This window comes from Aspergillus udagawae (genome assembly GCF_001078395.1).
Source record: "Aspergillus udagawae IFM 46973 DNA, scaffold_3, whole genome shotgun sequence".
NCBI lineage: Eukaryota > Fungi > Ascomycota > Eurotiomycetes > Eurotiales > Aspergillaceae > Aspergillus > Aspergillus udagawae.
In genome coordinates this window covers 2,197,721-2,213,291 of record NW_025091266.1, presented here as the reverse complement: position 1 = coordinate 2,213,291, position 15,571 = coordinate 2,197,721, and the positions used below count along the sequence as shown (strand labels likewise).

Sequence of the window (15,571 nt, the reverse complement as noted above, 5' to 3'; positions counted from 1 at the left end):
ATCATACGTGACCTGTGCCGGATCATAAACGATAGGAACGCCAAAAAGTCCGCCAATCAGCAAATATATATTGTGACGAGATAGATATTTTGAGCCGATCACTTCTATTATCGGCCTATTTCCTAGACATAATGGATTCTACTTGGATGGAATTGGTTTGTACACCCCTCACCCTGCAGAACGGTCAGTTCTACAGCCTGATCTCGTCCGTAACGCCATGTTGAAAGCTTTCCACTCGACCATAGACAGCAGCGTATTGACTCGACGATTTGCAAGAATCCTTTCAAGGTAATCATCTTCATAATATTTCATGCCATTAAAGTATAGGACACTTAGTGCACAAAGAATCCACAAGAACGGTCTGAATGACCGTAGATACATACCACCAAATCTGCAGTGCTTTCAAACAGGCCATTCTACATCAGCAGCCTGACCACATATTTTTCCATCAATCTACTGTCCATAGGCGGAATAACTACCAGTAGCGGTATTATTCGTCTGGTTGGTAGGAACCAGCTGCCCATTTTTGAGCCATCCGTTGGCCACAGCGCCTCCGCCCACCGCGCCGTTGGAGTTGCGTTCCAGATGATTAGCACCGCTCTTGACAGTGAAGTTGGCGAGCGAGATTTCCTCGCCGTTACGCTCCTTGATGTTGGGTAGACCGAAGAAGCGGGCCTCTACTTCCTTGGGAGTGATGTGAAGCTCAAAGTATCCGCGGTAGTAGAGCTCCGACCAGTGAAGCTCTTCATTGTCAGTGACCAGAGCCTTCGAGGCCTTGTTGGCATCGGCAATCGTAATGTTCTGTCCGTAGGGCGAGGGGGAGGTAAGTGCAGTCCCGGCGAATTCAACACCAATGGCGCCGGCACCGGTCTTGGGGTCGTACGGCTTGTTGTCGATCCAAGCCACGTCGCTCACCCAGTTGGCATGAGAATCACCGGCAATCATGATATTGTTGCCAATCTGGTGGTCGTAGAGGGTTTGAAGTGTGCGGTTCTTGTTGGCCAGATATCCATCCCAGGCGTCGACGTTCAGAGGATGTTTACTGTTGGCAATGGACTGATTGAGCCGAGAGAAGACTACTTGTGTTAGTCCTCACCCTTGAACCAAAACATCAAGAGGACATACTAATCTGGCTACCAATAATGCGCCAGTGGGCACCTCGGCTAGCAGAATCGATCAAATTATGGTAGAACCAGTTCTCCTGGCGGCTACCCATCAGGGTCCGACCGGCATCGTTGGCAATCTCATAGATATAGTCGGTATTGACGTAGGTGTCGGTGATAGAGCGATCATACTGCCTGGTGTCCAGCATGATAAGGTCAACGAGAGAACCGAGCTGGAAGTTTCTCCAGATACGAAGGTTGTCATCCATCTCAACTTGTCTGCGCCGGTTAGTTACTGTGGGGGAAAGGGAGTAGCTGTCAGAAGCTGACCTGATTGGCATCCACTCAAAATAGGCACGGACGGCGTTCATCTTGCGTTGGTCAACTGACACTCCGCCATGCGTGAGGAAGGACTCCTCATCGTTGTGGAGCTTGGAGGATCCGTCGCGATAAGTGTTGTCAGAAACCTCTGTTCTAGTCAGATCCTTAGTCCTAATGACTTGCAGGAACACCTACCGTGGTCGTCCCAAACTGGAATCCAAGCATAGTTCTGGTGGCTGGCCTGGAGATCCAAATCGGTTCTGTAAGTTGCCAGGCGCTTACGGTAATCGTAGAGAGTGAAAATGGTTCGGTCTGGTTGAGGAATTCGTCCCAGACTGTTGCCCCAGCCACTGCATAATACGGTCAGTTGCTGGCTTTATAAACTGGGGAGGAGGTTCATACTATTCGCCGTTGGCATATTCGTAAATGTAGTCACTATTTCAAGTCAGCCTGGTATTGTCCCCTGATCATCTTGAATCTTCTGGTCTTACCCCAGATGCACAACGTAGTCTACAGAGTCCTTCCTTACAGGGTTTCCATAACCGTTGAAGAAACCAAAAGCTAGAGTCTCATTAGAAAGCGATACACAGTCAAGAAGTAGCAACGAGGACGTACGATAGTTACTGCAGGAGTACACGGCCAGATTGATGTTATCAACGTCATCCTTAGGGGCAGGAGCGGTCTTGGTCCGCCCAATCGGACTCTTGTTGTCCGAGTTGCACACGTTGAACTGGTAGTAGTATGTGGTAAACGGCTTCAAGTTGGTTGCCTCGACCTTTCATAAAGTAAGCATGATGCGTCGCTCCAAATAAGCAGCATGCCTTTGTGCTAACCTTGACGGTGTAGTCGATATCAGAGCTGGTGAACGCAGTTCCCTCTGAGACAACTTTTTTCATGCCAGCATCACGAGCAACCTTGTAGTTCAAGCAGACAGGCGCCTTGGAGATCGGCTTGCTCTTGTGCTTGCCCGAGTAGATAGGCACGGGGTTGTACAGGGGAACCAGTCCAGATGTAGTACTGTTGTCATTGACATCATCGAAGCTGGGGGCACATCGTGTCCATAAAATGACAGACTCAGCATAGGGATCACCTGAAGCCACGCCGTGGGTGAAGTTCAATTTAGCAGGGTCAAAGGCCGATGTCGGCTCTCCCCTCTTGGCTACCTTGCGGATTGAAACTCCCAATTCAGGGTGGTTGTAAGAGGGACTGCGGTAGTTGAGGTTACCCGCATAGCTAGCGGTGGCAGTCGAGGCCGTCAACAACAGAAGGGACAACGAGTACCACATGATGACTTTGCCAGTACTGAAAGAATCTCTGCTCCGAGGAGACCAGAGAAGATAGCCTGGACGAGGACCAATTTATAGTATCCATATTGAGATAAGATAGCAGGGAATGCTCCGGATCGTTTGCATTCCCTGTCTTGAAGGAACCGAAGATTGAACGGCCATGAAGCAGCGCCAAGGGCGCATCGTCAGGACAGACGGCATCGTAATTAAGCTAGACTCCCGTCATTCGAGAGTACCAGTGCATGTACGTCATTCCGGACTTGGAATGCTCATTGCGCCGGCGACAAATAGCAGACAGAAGCCAAAGCATGCTGGATCACGAAGCTTTGCCTCTGGCTGAACCCCAAGGGCTTGGGTGCCTTGGCGTTCAGGAACTAAGACCCACGTGCTCGGCCCTCCGGTGCTGGGGATTGGAATGCCAAGTCTTCTCGCTATTAGCATGTATATACCTCGCTACATAGTATCCATAATAGTCAGGTAATAGGAGAACGCCAATCAGTCGAATCAATACAGAGATCATGATAGGTGTGGACATGAGCTGTACAGTGCCGGTTAAGCGGTTAAACCACCAAGTGAGGGGATGATTAGTGCCATCATCATCATTGCATAAAATATGTATAGAAGCCAATATAGAGAGATAGAGAGTAAAGCTAGAAATAGTCGAAGCTGTTTCTAGTAAGTTCATCTTTTGTAATGTGAAAGATATGTACCGCGACATAAAAAGCTCAATCCTCATAAGTTCGTAACCAAGTATAAACGTCTATGCCAGAGCAGTAGATCTACATAATATCAATGTGTTGAAGCATCGTATCTATCATCTCAGAAAAAGAAATTCGAGAGCTTAGTTCCAGTAACCAGGGAAAAGCCATTCCAGCTTCTCCCGAGCCTCAGGGCTCCAGTTGGCCTGGGCGGTACTGAGACCAAACTTGATGGAGCCCTCAACGTGCTTGGCCTGGACGAGGTCAGCGTGCTCATCGCTGGCCAGAGCGTCGAGGACGGCTGTGACAAAGTGTTTGGCATTCTGAGCATTGGCCTTCATGTGGCCCATGACCATCTCCACAGTGACATCGGCCGTCGACTCGTGCCAGCAGTCATAGTCGGTGGACATGCAGATCATCTGGTAGGCGATCTCGGCCTCACGGGCGAGCCTAGCCTCAGGCAGACACGACATGTTGATGACGCTGCCGCCCCAGGACCGGTAAAGGTTGCTCTCGGCGCGGGTAGAGAACTGAGGTCCCTCTGTGATGGAAAAGACGGTCAGCCATAATCCTCGGAGACACAAAACAACGACAACAGAAAATGAATGGCATACCCATGCAGATCAGAGTTCCACGGTCGTGAAGAACGACACCCTCGCCCTCCAGACTGTGACCGCAGGCTCGCACAACCTTCGCGACACGCTCGTCGAAGGGGTCGCCGAACGGGACGTGTGCGACCACACCTCCCTCGAAGAAAGTCCAGGGGCGCACGCCCTTGGTGCGATCGATGACCTGATCGGGAATGACGAAATCGCGGGGCTTGATTTCCTCCTGCAAGCTACCGACGGCAGAGAAGGCGATGATGGTACGGACTCCAATCGAGCGCAGAGCGGCGATGTTGGCGCGCGCTGGGACCTCATGAGGTGCAATCTGGTGGTCAGTACCGTGTCGGCTGAGGAAAGCGATGGCAACGGTCTTCTTGTTGTGAGAGCATTGGTGGTGCAGGATAGTGATCGGAGAGGAGGGGTTGCCCCAGGGCGTGGTGATCGACAACGACGCAACCTGAGTGAAGCCGGGGAGCTCGCGCAGTCCAGTACCACCGATGACGGCGATACGCACAGGCTCTATATTCATTAAAAATTATATTAGTCTATGCAGGTTGCGGGTTTGCGATAGCACGGTGCACTCACCGTTGTAGGTATTGGGGAGCACGGCCATTCTTCTTGCTCGCTGCTTTGCAGACTCGATTCTTCGGAGAGGTCTTGTGGTGAAGGTTGAGAGGTATCGTCGAAGAGAACAAAATCCAAGCATACAAAGCACGCACCAGAAAGGACTAATATAGATGCAGCTTGTTACTGCTAAGAGGGGTATTCGGAGTTGAAAACTTCTGCCCCTTGGCGGGGTCGTCATCCCGATTGGGCAATCCGCTTATCGCGACCCCACGTGGAGTCATTTTCAGGCACAAAGGCATCAGTAGGATCAGTAGGCATCAACAGGCATCAGCAGGCATCAACAGGCATCAATCACCCGGACCGATTTGCCATTTCCTTTTCTTGCAGCTTCATCCAAGCGATCTTATTTGAGATGAGCTATGGTACGCCAGAGACATGCTATCTTCCATCACATTCAGCGTCTAAAACCAGGACTATAACACTTTCAGGGACGTAGCCATTTTAAGTTCAAAGCGATGGTCTCCCAATAACCTAATATCCACATTGACTACATTATAGCTCGCTATCCATGGTTGACCATTGATATCCCACTACAGAGCCCAGTCTTATACTAAATTCATGGGGAACCTTATATGAAATGCCTCAACATTTTCCATTCGTCCTAAATATGCACATGCAGATTATAACAACGCGGGTTGAAAACCAAAGCGGCGCCATCTGGAGGCTTTATGCTGGCTTCCATTCATAATGATGGGGACCCTTTCTGACCGGACCTGGATCTTCACCTGGGACACCTGGCTTGTTGTACGCATGGGCGCCAAAGTAGTCCATCTGCGCCTCCATAAATTTGGTCGGCAACATCGTTCCTCCTTCGTACTTCAAGTACTCTAACGTGGCAGATAAAGCTGGCATGTACTGATCAGACAAGGTTCCTTCAATCACAATCTCTTTTAGGGCGTCAAAATTCTTGTGCAGTTCTCGGGCGACCTCGTCGACGAATTTCATATTGGTGAGTCGCGTGTTGGATGTCAGGGCGGGCTGCAGAAGGTCTGCGATGGCTTCGGACTGGATAATGCAACCGCCTCGCCAGATCTGAAGGCATCTGCCGAGATCAATGCCCCATTTTTCGTCCTCGGAAGCGCGCGCGATCAATTCGAGACCCTGGCAGAATGATGCCAAGAAGGAGCAGTACACCGCTCGGCGCAAGTTCTCAATGAAAGCACCGCGATCTTTGATGGTCTCGATTGGCTTGGGGCTGGGCATATGGAGTTTCTTCGCGACTCGGACTCTCTCTTCACGATTCCCGCTGGCCACACGGAGAAAGTGCGCTGTGGCAAGAGTGGGCGCTGAGACGTGACGCTCAGCAGACTCCATAATCGACCAGTACGGAGTTCCCTCGGTGTTGTCATCGTCTTGGACCACCTTGTCAAGCACATCGTCAAGCACGTAGCCATCATCTTTGCTAGCGCCTTCGCCGTGGTAGTCACCTTGGGGTGTCTTTTTTCTGTGCAACATATCTGCGCCGATCTGAAGGAGATAATTGTTCTTGAGCTCGCCGTCTTGGTTCCACTTGGAGAAGAGGTCGCCAATCTCATCATAGTTGAGGCCTAAACCGTTGTGCAGGATGGACCATGCCTCCGCGAGGGTCGAGAGCATACCTCCTTCAATACCGTTGTGAACCATCTTGACGTAGTGTCCTGAGCCCGCGGGGCCAATTCGTGTGACACATGGCTTGCCAGTCTTGCGGTCTTTGGCAGAGTAGAGCTCCAGGAGCGGCATGACGAGCTCGAGTGCTTTGGCATCTCCACCAGGCGACAAGCTGGGCCCGTGTCGAGCGGACTGGTAGCCTCCAGAAACACCCATTCCGACCCAGTGAACCCCAATCTCGGCGCACTCTTTCTGTCTTCTTTCTGTCCGTCGGTAGTTTTCATTTCCTCCGTCGAGAATGATGTCGCCTGCCTTCAGATCATGTTTGATCATCCCAAGTACCGAGTCTGCCGGGTGACCATGTGTGATGGAAAAGAGGAATAATTTCCGCTCGGCCTTGCCCTCCAGGCTCTTAGTAAACTCGTCGATGTTGTAGAACCCGTCGATCTTGCCCTTCAGATGCTTTGCATCTTTGGCGAACTTCATCACCGAATCAACATTCTTTGGGTCCACGTCCCATACCGAGACATCGCAACCCAGCTCGGAGAAGGCAAAGGTCATCATCGAGCCCATATTCCCCGCTCCGACAATTCCGATGCGCTTGAATCTCTGAGTTGGGTCTTGCGATGATGGCATGATGGCGTTTAACAGTATACTTCTAACTTGGTCGATCTGGGTTCTATACAGGGGTGATTAAAAATTTCCAGTCAGAGTACGGAGAAAATGAAGATAGAAAGATCGACTTCTATACATGGAATAACATATCTTATTGAACGAACCTCCAGTGGCAATCGGACAGCGCATCCGGCCTGAAGAAGTGTACGCTGTAATTACATCACGGCGGAGACGTCATGGCGAAGCATAATCCTGTCCCTCGATGCATCTCCGAGGGGAAAGGTAAGTCTATTATCTGATCTGATTTGATATCTGGAAGTCCACAATGCACAATTTCATTTTCTCTGCGTAGGTGGATTGTCAATGCGTCGGAAACCGACTCCGTCGTTGCCAGATGTTCTGAAGTTGCGTTACAGATGTTCTTTTGCCCTAATTCGGCCGATCTCATGGTTACATCATCGCCTCGGACAGCTTCAATCCCAGGAACACATGATATCAACTTATCCCTGCGGTCCTAATTTACAGGAGTTTTTGTATTGCATTCCTCCCGGTGATTGTGCATCTCGCTGGCTCTATTACTGCATTTCCTTCTCCAGTCATTTCTCATAGTAACAACATACACAAATACAAGACACTAATCACAAGAAACACCATGATCGCATCAGCCCCCAGTATCACATACGAATCCCTGCGCAATATCCCTCTGTCATATGCGACCTGTTCAATCGGCAGCAGCAACGCCGACACACTCCCCCGGAAGCTCGAAGCTATCAGCCAAGCCGGCTTTACAGGCATCGAGCTATCATTTCCCGATATCATCGACTATGGCTCACGAACCCTGGGCCACCAAGTCGCCTCGGAGAACTTCGCCGAGATCATCTCCGTAGCGGGCGAGATCCGAAAACTTTGCGACGCCAATAATCTCAAAGTGATGATGCTACAGCCGTTCGCGAACTTCGAGGGCTGGCCGCGCGGGTCGCTGGAGCGCCAGGATGCCTTTACCCGCGTCAACGGATGGATCGAGATCATGAATGTTGTCGGGACGGATCTGCTGCAGGTACGCCTACGCCGCTCCAGTCCCTACTTACTGCCACGTAACGCAAAAGCTAATGACAGTAATGAACAAAGGTCGGCTCAACAGATGCCCCCGCCGAGAAAATCACCACGGACCGCACCGAGCTCGTCGCCGACCTCCGCGAGCTGGCCGACCTGCTCGCAAAACGCAACATGCGCCTCGCCTACGAGAACTGGTGCTGGTCCACCCACGCCCCTACCTGGAAAGACGTCTGGGAGATCGTTCGCGCAGTCGACCGCCCCAACATCGGTCTGTGCCTGGATACCTTCCAGACCGCAGGGTCCGAATGGGGCGATCCCCGGACCATCTCCGGCCGGATAGACGATATGGACCTCGACGAGCTGAACCGGCGCTTCGCGGCGAGTATGGACGAGCTGGCGCGGTCGATCCCGCCGGAGAAGATCTATCTACTGCAGATTTCTGATGCGTATAAGCCCACCCGGCCGATCGAGGATAAGATGATCAATGGCCTTCGGCCGCGGGGGCGCTGGAGCCATGATTTCCGGCCGATGCCGTATGACGGTGGGTACTTGCCCATTGAGGAGGTGACGCGGGCGGTGCTCAAGACCGGGTTCCGAGGGTGGTTTTCGATGGAAATCTTTGACGGGGGGAATCAGGGGAAGGGGAAGAAGTACGATATGATTCCATACGCGAAGAATGCGATGGAGAGTATGCAGGAGCTCTTGAAGAATTGCGCAGATGATAAATAGTTGAGGATTTTGTCATTGAATGCAATCATAAGACTCATTCAAGTAAAAACATGAATATATCCATTCAGGTGTCAAAGACACTCAAATTTTAGGTCATGCATCCGTAATGCGAAACGCCAGTCATGCAAGGAAATCAAATGAAACAAAAAGTAAATGCGTCAATACATCAACATATGGGGAATAATAATCACCGAACCGAAGTACATGTCATGCCCAGCTTACGCATTGCTGGGATACTCGACCTTGTAAGAAGGAACGAATTCCTCCTTGATCGAGCGCAGGCTGACGAACCGCGAGAGCAAGTTGCCGCTGCCGGCCTTATCGTTGGTCCCGCTTGCACGGGCACCGCCGAAGGGCTGCTGGCCGACAACGGCACCGGTGCTCTTGCAGTTGATGTAGAAGTTACCCGCGGTGTTGCGGAGAGCGTCCTCCGCAACCCGGACGGCCTCGCGGTCCTGCGCGAAGACGGAGCCGGTGAGGCCGTACTCGCCGGTCTGGTCGATCTTCTCGCAGATCTTGGAGAAGTCGGCCTCTGTGGCGTCGTTGTAGGTGTGCACGACCAGGATGGGGCCGAAGAGCTCGCGCGAGAGAAGAGGGTGGTCGGGGTTCGAGGTGTGGTAGACGGTGGGCTGGATGTACCAACCCTTGGAGGAGTCGTAGGTGCCGCCGGCGAGGAGCTCGAGCTCGGAGTCGTTCTTGGCGTCCTCGATGACCTGGGCGAGCTTGTTGAAGGAGGCCTCGTGGATGACTGGACCACAGAAGTTGGTGAAGTCGGTGGGCTCGCCGATCTTGAGCTGCTTGGTTTCGGACGCGACCTGCTCGAGGAACTGGTCGGCGATGGAGGATGCGACGTACGCGCGGGAGGTGGCGCTGCACTTCTGGCCCTGGAACTCAAAGGCACCACGGACGGTCTGCACGGCGGCATTGCGGACGTCGGCCGACTTGTGGATAAGGTGGAAGTTCTTGCCACCGGTTTCGCCGACGATGCGAGGGTAGCTGCGGTACTTGCCCTCAGCGACACCCTGGGCGATCTTTCCGTACAGGGAGCGGAATACGGCGGTGCTTCCAGTGAAATGGAGGGCAGCAAATTCGCGGTGGTTGAGTACGGTGTTGGTGACCTCTTCGGCATCGCCGGGCACAAATTGGATGACGTTCTTGGGCAGACCGGCCTCCAAAAGGATCTGGTGAACCAGCCAGTTGGACGCGATGGCAGCCGGGGACGGCTTCCAGACGACGACGTTACCCATCAGAGCAGGAGCGCCAGCCAGGTTACCACCGATGGCAGTAAAGTTGAAGGGGCTGATAGCGTAGACGAAACCTTCGAGGGGACGGTATTCAACGCGGCTGCACTAGTTAGCTGTTGTCGTTCTTGATCGGATATGTAAAATAACTTACTTCCAGACTCCCGGAGCGTGATGAACAGGCTGCTGAGCGTACATGTCCTCAGCGTACTTGACGCCGAACCGGAAGAAATCGCACAGCTCAGCGGCAGCATCAATCTCTGCCTGCCAGGCGTTCTTGCCCTGTCCGTGCATGGTCAACGCCATAATGTCGTAGCGGTACTTGGTCGAGATCAGATCAGCAGCCTTAAGGAAGACGCTCGCACGGTCTGCGAACGATGTAGCGGCCCACGACTGGCGAGCCTCCAGGGCTGCGTCAATAGCCGCCTGAACATCGGAGGCGGTGGCGTTGGAGTAGGTGGCCACTGGGGCACGAGAGGCAGGGTTGGGCTGTGTGAAGGTCTGCGAGCTCTTGATCTGAGAATTGTCAGTCTATGAATTTAGTATGAAAGTTCACTTGATGAAACCAACCTCCTTGCCTGCGATCACAAGCGGTACGTTAAGAGGAGCAGACTGTTTGGTCTTGGCCAGGGCATCTTCCAGAGCTTTGCGATCAGGCGAGCCAGGGGCATAGTGTTTCTATTGATGTTAGAACCAATTTCTCGCGCGGACAAAAGTCGAAGAACTTACGTTAGGTTCATTGTCGATGCGAGGCACCTTGAAAGTAGCGTAAGAGCCCATCGCCCTACTAGGACGAACGAAGCTGCTAGTAAGAGAACGGCATTTTGCGAATGGCTGTGCTCGCACGCGGGGGAGCAACGAGGACTGCATTTTGAAGATCCTTGATACTACCAGCAATAAGATCAAAGAAAAACCACGAGCAGAAAGGTTGTAAGAAAGACGGAAAATGAAGCAAAAGAAACAAGTCGAAAGCCTGCGCGGGGAAAGCTCCTGTACCTTTAAAGCGAGCGACCGGCTAAGGTCGGTGGAATGAGCCAGTCAGAGACGAAGAAGACGATCAGTCAGCATGATTACCATACATTACTGTGACGTGAATCCATTCTCCAAATTCTTCGGTTTGTTCCCCTCACCAAGTGCAGCATAATCGCTGGTGGCGTGGAAGTCGGTCGGTCATGGTAATGGTAATACCACTGATTCTGCATGAGTAACCGCTGCCGGCTAGGTACCTGCACCGTGTAACTGTATGGTCCGGTACACACTCCGGGTGGGACACGCCTAAACCGGGCCGGATAATACTGTCAAATGTGCCCGGTACGGGCAGCCGAGAGGATTTCCATTACCCTATAGATAGAAATTTTCTAGAAGATATCAAGTAGATGGTATCTATGTTATCCGTTCTGCAGATATCTGATACGTCCAGCTTAGATCTCTTATTAACTAATGGAAATATTGATGCGGTGACACCTCTGGCCACTTCTCCGCATTGCGGAGGTGGGGTTCTATATTCTGTAGATTGTGGATTGCTAAACACCAATTGTGTCGGAACAGTCTTTATTACTCTACAGCATCTTTTAACAACATTCTCTGAGTGAAACATTCTCTGAGTGAATCATGCCATCCCCCTCCAGACTCTCTCTAGCCAATTACGCGGCTGCCGGTCAAAGTCATTTTCACAGAGCCTGTCAACCTCCTCCTCGCCCGACAACACATCGATGTCAGGAACCTTTGCCATCCATGGCGCGCGGTACCGCATGAGTACTGCATACCAGAGAATCCTGAGAGGCAGTTTACCAATAGTCATATCCTAGACCAGTTGTCATGTTTAGCAAGTCCAAAACCATGAACCTGCAATGAAATGCGAGCCGCAATTCCCATGCTCGGCTCAGTAAACGGTGCGATGACATAGGACTCTGAATCGTTTCGAATTGGTAGATAGGTGGCCAACTCTCCAAGGACATTCGTGACAAACCAACCACGGAAGACATGGCAAGATAGCTCATGAATAGAGGCGCTTTCAGATGTTAGATCGCCTTGGCCTTCGAATCTTCATTCAAGTTATTCATCTTACCAGGACCAACCATTGAGAGTCGCTCCCGACCCAACAAAAAGACCTTTACCAATGTAACCACCTGTCTTGATGACAAGCCTCGTTGCGTGTTCGTGTTGGCTCCAGTGTGTGTCCCAATCCCTTTGGATCCCCGTAGTCATATTCATCCGAGGGAGACCTTTCAACTCTAGCCTCCCCGAGGCCCTTGGGCGAAGGAGGCTTCATACTGAAGTCACGCCAGGCAAAGACAAACAACTACGAGGGCTGCCAGCAGAGAAAGACAGATGGGTAGCTGGTAGCGCCCTATATCCTATAGAAAACGAGGGACAGAAGCACTGTGCGGGGAAAGCCTAACCTTCCAGATCTGACATTTCACACTTACGAATGCAACTCTTATCATTTTCTTGCACGAAATAATTTATATTTGATTTCAAGAGTGTTCGGATGAGGCTTCCAGAACCCAGCATTATTGGCCTAGAAGAATATCGAACGAGACTTGTGGGGTTGACGGCTCAAGGTCCGTGGCAGTGTGGCTGCCATGCTAAAAGAGCCGGGGGTAATCAAACGATGCTGGAATGTTGGCGCAGAAGGAAGAAATGTTCTTTCGAGTTGGCATGTCAGAATGGATATGATCCTCTCTGAAAAACCCGGAGTTTTCTCCGAAAGAATGGAGAAGCAGGGAAGCCTGGAAGCCTCGAATGACCAGAAACTAGCACATACCCACTAACGAGAACCGACGGCCATTATTTCTCGCCCTTCAAAGCTCTGCACAATTTTCCCTGTCCAGAATGTTCGTTCTAGAAAAGCTTGACCTATCAGGATCTATATCCCTGTATGCCCATTGGCTGATATAAGGCACGTGATCAAAATTTTTTTATAATTTTTTAGACAGGTTGCGCTAGGCCACATTCGATTGGTTCCACGCCTGGAACGGATGTCTGCCTCAAAGACCAGGCATAGCTAACCCGGCTAACCGGCTAACATCGGCCTTCCATTCTCGGCATGTTCCAGTTAATCATCTCAAGTCACGCGACTTGGCAGGATGAGGTAGGACTGCTTGATTGTGTAACCTAGTCTGCACAAAGAGGGGGTCATAATAATATTATATTACCTTACACCTTAGTCAAGCTAGATTAATTTTTGAGGTCACCTGCTCACGGTCACGCGTTCTTTCGCATGATTCCAGCAAAATGACCGGCCCGGTCAAGCGGCTTGTCTGGTGTGGGGACACTGGTGGCCGGCCCGCGAACCGGTTGTCCTAAGCTTGATTATCGTTCCCAGATTGGGTTGAGGCCTCGACTGCTTGATGTCAGCTTGTCGACATTGGCCACTGACACAGGCTGAGGCTTCCTGCTTATCCTAAATACAGATTTACACATGCTAGAGTTCTTCACTCATTATGTTTATCATATCCTATAGTAGACAGTCAATATCAAACAGGAAATTAAACTTAATCGTCATTCCGTCGTGGTGGTAGCTCATTCAAGGGCATACAGGACTAGTGGTCGATCCTGTTCTCTGGGTGGATCTAAGATATGAAAACATTATCAATCTAGTATCACTGCCGCTGACAGACGGCGCCACTCTACATGACCACTTTCCACAGTAATAATATTACTGACCGTCCCGGCCCTCAGGCGGTTTCCACCGGCTGTACTATTACTTCTTTCAGCACTAAGTAGTGTCTTTAAGACAATAACTTGTTAAAGATTTCCCCAGTATCGCGAGTACTAAACTCGTCGACATCCTTATCCTTATTCCAACTACTTTATTATCATCCATCAATACCTCAGCATAGTCGTCGCTCATCGTCGGGTGTATTGCTCAGGTACCCCCACCTTATCAACCACAACAATGAAGGCATCTCGCCGTCCTTTGCGGGCTCTGTCTTGCATCCCCACGACGTATCCTACTCCGCGATATGTCAGCGGCACTAGCAATGCGAAATCATCCCTCGCAGCGACATCAGCTAGTAGCCTGTTGCATCAAGTTCCTCCATCCCACAAGAAGGAGGCAACCTCGCCGCTCGCAAAACTGCCTCTCTCGTCTGTCCTGCGGTCCTTGATGATCCTCTCTGTTTCTTCATCTTCACTTCTACTGAAGCCATGCATCTATACCCTTTCAGTGTTGGCGCATCCCAAAACGGCTCTTCTCGACGTTGCCAAAAATCCTTTGCTGAATATGCTCGTCAAGCACACAATCTACAAGCAGTTTAACGCAGGAGAAAACAAGCTAGAAGTTCAGCAGTCCATTCGCGCTATCAAGAATCTCGGATACCGAGGTGTCCTTCTGGGTTACGCCAAGGAGGTCTTGGTTGGTGAGAGCAACGCCAGCCCTCGTGATGAAAAGGTCGCTCGCGAAGAGGTTCAGATGTGGTTGGACGGAACTCTGCAGACTGTGGATATGGCACACGAAGGCGATTTCGTCGCTCTGAAGTATGTTCTCTTGATTCCCTTTTAAAAAGTAATCTGAGCCGATCAACTAACTGCCCTAGGTTCACTGGTATGGGTGTCCAGGCGTTGGACCTCTTGCAGAAGAAGGCCGCCCCCTCTCCGTTCATGGACGAAGCAATCCAGCGAGTTTGTGACTTGGCTATTTCCCGTAATGTACGTTTGCTCGTCGATGCCGAGGAGCAGGCGGTGCAGCCCGGAATTGAGAACTGGACAATGAAGTACCAGAAGTACTGCAATTCGCAGACACCTGGCCGTGCCATCTTCTACAACACCTACCAGGCCTATTTGTGTTCGACCCCCACCACTCTCGCCAACCATCTGGAGATCGCTCGCCAGGAAGGTTACACCCTCGGTGTGAAGCTGGTCCGTGGAGCCTATCTCAAGACCGAGCCTCGCCATTTGATCTGGTCGATGAAGGAGGAAACCGACGCTTGCTACGACGGCATTGTCGAAGCTCTCCTCACCAGACGCTACAACTCCATGCTCAAGTCCGCGTCCGAGGAACACAGGACCGAGCTGCCACCCGTTAACGTCATCATCGCCACACACAACCGTGATTCTGTCCGCAAGGCACACGCGCTGCGTCTCCAGCAGGCAAGCCAGGGAGAGGACAAGGGCGTGGATCTCTCGTACGCTCAGCTCCAGGGCATGGCAGACGAAGTCAGCTGCGAGCTGTTGGAAGGTTTCCAGAGCTCCGAGCCCGCTGGCACGAACTCGTTCGTGGAATCGCCCAACGTGTACAAGCTTCTCACCTGGGGATCGGTCAAGGAATGCATGGGATTCCTGCTCAGACGCGCCGTCGAGAACACCGAGGCCGTCGGGCGTACCAAGCAGTCGCAGGAGGCCATGTTTGCTGAACTCAAGCGCAGAGCCCGCCAGGCTTTCCGTCGGAGCAACTGATCGTCATCCTGTTGAGTTTTCTTTCATTCCTCTGATACCATCCTGCGTCCTGGCTAAAAATCCTTTTGCATTGTTACGCATATGTTTCTCTTGCGTGATTCCGTGATCTCCTGCTGGCGAAAATGCATTTAGATGGCGTTAGTGGTTTATTGTTACCTTAGCTTGTTTCATTAATGATAACGACTTTCTAGAAATGAAGAAAAGAAAGGGATCACTTTCAGCGCTCTCCGACCGTAAACAAAATGGTACCTCTCTCCTCAATTAGGGCAGCCCATCTTAGCAAGGATCCCAGCAATGCATCAA

At 51.4% G+C, this 15,571-nt stretch overlaps 6 protein-coding genes across 6 annotated transcripts; 2 read left to right on the top strand and 4 right to left on the bottom strand.

Annotated features, from left to right (window-relative positions):
• Positions 1 to 453: 453 nt before the first annotated feature.
• Aud_004632 (alkaline phosphatase D family protein) lies at positions 454 to 2,710 on the bottom strand (the record flags this gene model as incomplete). The annotated part of the gene is made up of 8 exons (XM_043289569.1): positions 454 to 1,076; positions 1,126 to 1,382; positions 1,434 to 1,572; positions 1,620 to 1,774; positions 1,827 to 1,859; positions 1,916 to 1,985; positions 2,040 to 2,199; positions 2,258 to 2,710. The coding sequence occupies 8 exons, from the start codon at positions 2,708 to 2,710 to the stop codon at positions 454 to 456; spliced, it is 1,890 nt and encodes a 629-aa protein (XP_043145504.1).
• Positions 2,711 to 3,551: 841 nt separating this feature from the next.
• On the bottom strand, positions 3,552 to 4,626 carry Aud_004631 (S-methyl-5-thioadenosine phosphorylase; the record flags this gene model as incomplete). Its single annotated transcript, XM_043289568.1, has 3 exons — positions 3,552 to 3,949; positions 4,023 to 4,532; positions 4,599 to 4,626. The coding sequence occupies 3 exons, from the start codon at positions 4,624 to 4,626 to the stop codon at positions 3,552 to 3,554; spliced, it is 936 nt and encodes a 311-aa protein (XP_043145503.1).
• A 680-nt stretch (positions 4,627 to 5,306) lies between these two features.
• On the bottom strand, positions 5,307 to 6,863 carry Aud_004630 (6-phosphogluconate dehydrogenase, decarboxylating; the record flags this gene model as incomplete). Its single annotated transcript, XM_043289567.1, has 1 exon — positions 5,307 to 6,863. The coding sequence occupies one exon, from the start codon at positions 6,861 to 6,863 to the stop codon at positions 5,307 to 5,309; it is 1,557 nt and encodes a 518-aa protein (XP_043145502.1).
• A 631-nt stretch (positions 6,864 to 7,494) lies between these two features.
• Positions 7,495 to 8,627, top strand: Aud_004629 (sugar phosphate isomerase/epimerase family protein; the record flags this gene model as incomplete). Its single annotated transcript, XM_043289566.1, has 2 exons — positions 7,495 to 7,899; positions 7,971 to 8,627. The coding sequence occupies 2 exons, from the start codon at positions 7,495 to 7,497 to the stop codon at positions 8,625 to 8,627; spliced, it is 1,062 nt and encodes a 353-aa protein (XP_043145501.1).
• Positions 8,628 to 8,845: 218 nt separating this feature from the next.
• On the bottom strand, positions 8,846 to 10,738 carry prnC (delta-1-pyrroline-5-carboxylate dehydrogenase prnC; the record flags this gene model as incomplete). Its single annotated transcript, XM_043289565.1, has 4 exons — positions 8,846 to 9,971; positions 10,023 to 10,384; positions 10,439 to 10,546; positions 10,598 to 10,738. The coding sequence occupies 4 exons, from the start codon at positions 10,736 to 10,738 to the stop codon at positions 8,846 to 8,848; spliced, it is 1,737 nt and encodes a 578-aa protein (XP_043145500.1).
• A 3,031-nt stretch (positions 10,739 to 13,769) lies between these two features.
• Aud_004627 (proline dehydrogenase family protein) lies at positions 13,770 to 15,268 on the top strand (the record flags this gene model as incomplete). The annotated part of the gene is made up of 2 exons (XM_043289564.1): positions 13,770 to 14,350; positions 14,410 to 15,268. The coding sequence occupies 2 exons, from the start codon at positions 13,770 to 13,772 to the stop codon at positions 15,266 to 15,268; spliced, it is 1,440 nt and encodes a 479-aa protein (XP_043145499.1).
• Positions 15,269 to 15,571: the final 303 nt, after the last annotated feature.